Below are 6,841 nucleotides of genomic sequence, written 5' to 3' on the forward strand. Positions count from 1 at the left end.
TAATAAAGCTTGAACCTATGATTTTCAGCTCAATAGCTTCACGCTTTCAATAGCACCAAATATTAGCCTTACATATATATATGACCCACAATTTTTATAAAATTTTGAAACTCTAAATACCAATTTTTTTCATCCAAAATGCATGATCCAAGTTTTGATTCATAGTAAATCAATAATGCTGAACACAACTATGGGTTGTAATTGAGAAAAAAAAAACACCAAAAATCCATTAGCATTTTTCATTCAGCATCATGCCCTTTAGTATGTTCCCATCTCTCTCTCTCTCTCTCTCTCTCTCTCTCTCTATATATATATATATATATATATATAGGGCTGCCATCCCAATAACATCCTATATTCATTATCCACATTCTCATTATCATCTATTACATAAAAGAGTCTCAAATTAGATGAAAAAGAAAAAACACAAACAAATCTGACTAAACTGCTCAAGAGCACCCCTTATCCCCCAGTATTTTAAGAATCCACTCCTTTCTCCACTCTGGCTTCAAAGATAAGAAGCAGTTAGCCATGCTCTTCTGCTGACAAAGGATAGTGATAGCTGAGAGATACTCTTTGACACTAAGGCCTAGTGCATCCAACTCCTTGGCCATATTCTGTTGTACAACAAGTTCTCTATCTTGGATCATACTCTCAGAAAGGTTTTGTATTGCAGCAGACAGAGGAGCTAATACTTCTTTAAGAATACCTGCGACCCTGCATCTTTTACTCCAGGGCCTGTCAAGATCTTGCCTAAATTCACCCTTGGTCGAATTAGAAGCACCCTCTGCTTCAGGATTAGAGGGTGGTCGCAAGTCGTTAAAGCGCATGTTATCCTCCACATCTTCTTGAGGAACTGGGACACATTCATGAGAAACTGGGCAAACTAGACTATCGGATTTGGAGAGCACAACATCAGCAAGAGGTTCAGCATATTGGCCTTCTCGGTCATTCCCAACAATGATGCAGAGCTGTTTCAAGTTTTCAATAGTCTTTCCACGCAGATGCTTCATTTCAGGTTTTTCCTGTGCATGACACAATTCAACAAACATAAATAGCTATAATGTACAATTGTTAATCAAAGCTGGTTAGCTGTGACTGTACCTTCAAATACTCCTCCCATACTTCAGATGATGCAATCACTTGGTGGGTGATGGGATCAAAGCGAAATCCATTGGTTTTGCATAATTCTTTTACTAGGAGGTAAGTTCTCCTCCAGGTTTTCAGTCGAGATTTCACATTATCCTCTGTAACATTATATCCTAGCTTCTTCCTGACCTCGTTGGCCATTTGCCGAGTGGTTGAAGTTTTGAAGGTCTTATTGGGTTTCCTTCCTTGTCGGACAGCATCAAGACAGAGCTTCATGAGGAGTGCATCTGCGTTAGCATGATCTTGCCAACGGAAATGCCCCTTTCCCTTGGGAGAATTGGAGGTTATAGCTTGCACCTTGCCTTTAGAGGAACCAGCAGCCATGGCTGCCTGTATTATGCTTGCTTGGAGCAGGCACTAAACCTGCTTGGAGTAGATAGTTAAAGATAAAATACCATGTCCCAATGCATTAATACATTCTGTGACAAGTGCACATTGATGGCGACACGATTGTTCATTTTTGAAGATTTTTCAGGTTATGACAATATCTTTAAAATTCCTGTCGCCTTTGATCGTGTCTATGACACACACACATGCACACAGATAAAAATGACATAATAAACATAGAAAAGGCAATGCAACTTGCAAATCAAATGCTGCATACACAATGAACAATAAAATCCATCTGTTAGTTGTAGAACAAAGACAGTCAAAAGTGCTACAAACAACAACAAATACAATGATTTGTCACACTTATAACAATATGTATGTATGTATGTATGTATGTATGTATATATATGAGCCAATTCGAACAGCAACTTAGCCAATTCCTTTTAGATACTTAAAAAATGATGAATAGGCAACATTGTATACACATTAATTTGTCATGCTCATTTGCCACTGTCTTTGAATGGGGCCATGCAATATAATCCCATATTGATGGGTTTGAGAAGAGGAGTCCTCTCTCCACGCTTATAAAAAACCCTCGAATTGATTAAAATAGGTGTTTATATTGCATTTTAATCATGATTCATGAGGTAATAAAGAAGCGATATTTTCAATATGTCACGTATCAAACAGGAAACTTTCAAAACGAATATTTTTCGCAAGAATTTCAATTTCTCGCAGATATTTGTGACTATAGCACAAACTAGGGTAAACATAAAAAACTTGGCTACTAGCATAAACAATAGTTACTACACGTTTTCATGAATTGTTGAACACATCAACGGTTGATACACACCTGCATCATCACTGCATGGAAAGAGTCTATATGAATAACTTCTTCTAGTACATAGGTTCATGCGACGGGACGTTGAGTCCCTTTCTCTTCTCCACAGCATTGTTTGCATAACCTTCCTAACTAGCTAGCATACACTAGTCTATATCAATACGATCAGGAACATGCTGTTATGTTTCTCTTGGTTGAGCCACTTACCTTAATAGTGCCCAAGAATAAATGCTAGGAAATGCATCATATCAATTGGACAGAAAAGCATATATGAACCAACATATGATGCCCTTAAGATAACAAAATAGGTGATTTATTTTTCCATTATACAATGATTTAATGTGAAGTAACAGTTAAACTAAAGATTTGAAAAAAGTTTTTAGAACTTTTGTGACTGTAACTGTCATACGAGATTTGCATGGTCATAACTACTCATACATGAAAAAAGAATCACGAGCTTGTGATTCATATTTTTGTTCAAGAAAGTAGATAGACGCTTGCAGGTTTCATCGTTGAATGTTATAATAAGGATCGCCACTTCAAACAAATGAGCGGACACCCACAGTGACACAAACAAATAACAAATGATTCGACTTCTTAGCTGATACTTGACAACAAACAAGATCATAAAGAAGGGGACACTGGTGGTTGATTACAGTACTAAACACCTTACCTATCAAGTGTCTTGTGCTATACAAAGTCCTTGGACAAATGCAATTAACAGTCTCAAAATCATAGTCTGACAATAATATACCTCCCCAGACACCCAAAAAAAAGGCACTTATGATCAAGAACAAAGGACTTCCTAAGGACTACAAATAAATAAAACTGAATGTGTTCAATTCAAGCCTTTGATTCACATAAGATTTTCCTGATTGATGCTTGTGGTTACAGAAACAAAACCTAAACCATACTCATGAGAACACTGATTCACTCACTTTTCCTATTTGAGCAGAGATCACACTCTCAGAAAGTTTCTAGACACAAGATAAAAAGGGATATTGGCCTTTACAACCAATGCCGTAACACAGCATACTCCATTCATCTAGGCACATGGTGCATTGGAGCACACACCAACATCATAAATTACACCTAATTGTTCAAGAAAAAGGTGGAAAACAACCCGTTTGGGCGATTCTTGCCAACATTTCATCCCCATTAGAAGATTTAGCAAACACCAACATCGTGTCAAGGAAACTAAGGAAAAGGGTAAACAGAGAAATACAAAGGCACAATTTCCGCCAGAAATTTCAAGAAACAGATGAGTTTGCACATGATAATCCATGAGAAAAGAGCTTGGCAAGGGCAGAAACTTACCTTTTCCCCCGAAATTTGAAGGTTGGTTGCCGATTTGTCCCCTGAAAACCAGATGGGCAGCAATGATCTTGGGGTTTGTCTCGTTTGTCAAGGTCCAGCCATCCAAAGTTTGTTCACAGAGAGTGCAGAAGAAGGGTTCGGGAGGGACAGAGAGGGAGATGGACACAGATGGCAGAGTGTCAGAGAGGGCCAAGAGGGTTAACGGAGAGAGAGAGAGAGAGAGAGAGAGAGAGAGAGATTCCAATTTCTGTAGAACGGGTCGGGCCCGAATTCAAGCGGATCCTATGTTGCTAGGTCTATGAGTGAATCTAGAGGCATTGGACCAGGGGTATCAACGGGTCAGATTTGGTTCGGATCCAGGTGAAACCAAACCTAGATTTGATTTGAGATGCTGATACCGGGTGAAGACTCGGGTTCAATCAAACCCACCGTAAGGAAAACCAAACTGGATTCTATAAGGATTGCATGAACCAGACCCGCACCATATCTGGTAAAATAATTTTTTTTAACAATTTTTACATTGAAAATTTTCGGATCTTAGTCCGAACACAGGTCAGGGCCAGGTTTGGTGTGAAATTTCACAAACCATACCCGGATTCATGTATTAATCGGACCCTATAAGTCTGACCCTATTCTAATTGGACCTCTTTGTTTATCACCAGACTCTGATCCCATAAGGTTTGGTACGGGTCAGGTCTGGGTCAAACCCAACCCATTGATACCCCTATATTGGATCCACTTAGTGGGTGGGGCTCCAATATAGCATATTGTATAGTATCCGGGTCCTATGAAAAAAATGTCCAGCCATGGACAACTATTTAGGAAAGTAGCAGGGGAATTGGATTCCAGTTCTCTACTTAACCCCTTTTTCCCTCCAACCAGATAGTCATCAGAGAGAGTGGGGAAATTGAATACCCTCCCCGATTCCCCCAACTGTCCCACCTAACCATATGCCCAGCTTTTACCTACCCTAATCACCTCTTGCTATGGAGCCATTTGAGGAATTCTGAATTGGGAAAATATTTACTGCTAGAGTACAGTATTTTCTAGCTAAAACTCAGGGGTGCAGGTTATATTTGATCAATTTGACCCGACAGATGTGTTCAACATGGTTGGTTCATTTATTAGAAAATGCACTTTCGATTGAGTGGTTTCAAGGTAAAAAAATGATTTTTTCAATGAATAATTTTTCACACATTTAGACGGTTGAATTTTGATGCCTTTAGAAATCTGCTTACTCAATGCTGATTGGATAATCTAAAACATGCTTGTAACTAAACAATATAGATCATATATGTAAGGCTTGATGGGCCAAAAGAAAAAAAAAAAGAAAATGTGATGAAACAGGTGTTTTTACTAGAAGGTACAGTAAAGTTGTGGGTACCCAAAATGTTCCCTTCCCAATTCACACTAAGTTTGAGCTTCAACAAACAACCAGCTAAAGGGCACGTTTGGAAGAAAAAGAAAGTTTTGCCTATGAGAGTTTTTTATATGAGAAGTTTTTCAAAAAAAAAAAAGGTTTTTAGCTTATTTGTGTTGCATGAGAAAAACAAAGTGGAAAAATGAGAGAGAGGAGGAGGAGGGTGGTGGGGAGTGTAAAAATAATTTTTTTCTTGGTTTCTTATCAAAAAGTTAACTTTTTAGAAAAACTCCACTACAAGAAAAATGTGTATTGGTGACGGATGTTATCCATCGCTAATCCGTCTCTAATCCATCACTAAATAGTTTAGCGACAGATTAACGAAGGATAGCGTCCATCGCATAATCCTAGTCGCTAATTATTGACAAAACTTATCCGTCGCTACTTTCGTCGCTAACTTGCGATGGATTAGCGATGGACATGATCCATCGTGAGTCTGTTGCTAATTAAGCACTGATTTAGGTTTCTTATCAAAAAGTTTAACTTTTTAGAAAAACTCTCAGCAAAAAAGTCTCTCTCGTTTGGAAGGGTCGAAAAATTCGTACGGATTTTTCATTTTGCATTACTTTTCCTACATCTTTCTCGCTTCCAAACGTGCCCTACTAGAAGGTACAGTAAAGTCGTGGGTACTCTATATTTTCCCTTCCCAATTCACACTAAGTTTGAGCTTCAACAAACAACGAGCTAAAAGATTGGGCAAGAACACTCTTCCACGAGTTGCACAGATTGAGTTGGTTCACTGCTTGTGTTTCAGCTGAGTGAAATTTGAGGTTGACTCAGACCCTAAGTTGGTTGAATGGAACCCCTCATGACAGGCAAGACTAATTCGTACGAACAAGATGAGACAAGATCCAATGATCTTCTAACTCATCTCGTATGTGGTCACAACCAATCACGTGGCATCATTTTGAGTGCGGATGTGGGGCTCATGTAAATGCGGGCACGTGATTGGACTTGCAAATATAAGAGATGAGTTAAGAGATCATGCATCCGCAGAAGATTTTCATGTTGGAACATGCAAGCCTTTAGTCAGAGATTTCTTAGGCGCCATGTTGTGGCTAGCTGTTAGTAGGGATGGTAAACAAGCTGAACGAGCTGAGCTTGAAGTGTTCAAGTTTGGCTCATTTATGTGAACAAGTCAAGCTGAGTTTGAACTTATAGTGAGCTCAACCTAAATCATCCACGTTTGGGCTAAAAAATCCATGGCCTCTGCTGCAACAAAATATGGGCCTCAACTCCAATGCAGCCATATGATTGGTTGTGCACACATGATAAGAGATGAGTTAAGGGTCCAGTGGCTCTCTTGCCATAACTCAGATCTCGATATGATAGCCTGGCATTGCCTTTGATGTTATTTGTATTTTTGGCATCCTGTAGATATTGTCATCTTTAGCTTAGTCTATCTTTGGTAGCTTTGTAGTTTCCTTTTGCTGCTTCTACCATGTATATATTGTAATCTCTTGGCATCAATACAAAACAAGAAAAGTATTCTTATTTTACATGGTACTACTACCTTTCTTTTTCACAACCTAAACATTGTTTCTATCCATGTCTTCTTCAGGAAAAGAGATCGCTAACAACGATGCTAACTCACCCTATTTGTTGGCCTCATTGGATAATCCTGGTGTGTGTCATGCCTTCTCAAAGGTGGGAATTACCCCACATGGCGACGAGCCATGCTTAATGTGCTCTGTGCCAAGAACAAACAAGGTTTCGTTGATGGAACCATTCCTCAACCTGCTGCTAAGTCAACAGATCTGCCATCTTAGAAGAAATGCAACGCT

General features: G+C 39.0%; 1 protein-coding gene across 1 annotated transcript; it reads right to left on the reverse strand.

Annotated features, from left to right (window-relative positions):
* Nucleotides 1-346: 346 nt before the first annotated feature.
* Nucleotides 347-3,771, reverse strand: LOC149841384 (uncharacterized). The gene is made up of 3 exons (XM_090004782.1): nucleotides 3,638-3,771; nucleotides 1,105-1,512; nucleotides 347-1,025 (listed from the first exon to the last, which is right to left on the reverse strand). The coding sequence occupies exons 2-3, from the start codon at nucleotides 1,471-1,473 to the stop codon at nucleotides 450-452; spliced, it is 945 nt and encodes a 314-aa protein (XP_089860908.1). The 5' UTR covers nucleotides 1,474-1,512; nucleotides 3,638-3,771; the 3' UTR covers nucleotides 347-449.
* Nucleotides 3,772-6,841: the final 3,070 nt, after the last annotated feature.

This window comes from Nuphar pumila, chromosome 4 (assembly GCF_984573655.1).
Source record: "Nuphar pumila chromosome 4, dmNupPumi1.hap1.1, whole genome shotgun sequence".
NCBI lineage: Eukaryota > Viridiplantae > Streptophyta > Magnoliopsida > Nymphaeales > Nymphaeaceae > Nuphar > Nuphar pumila.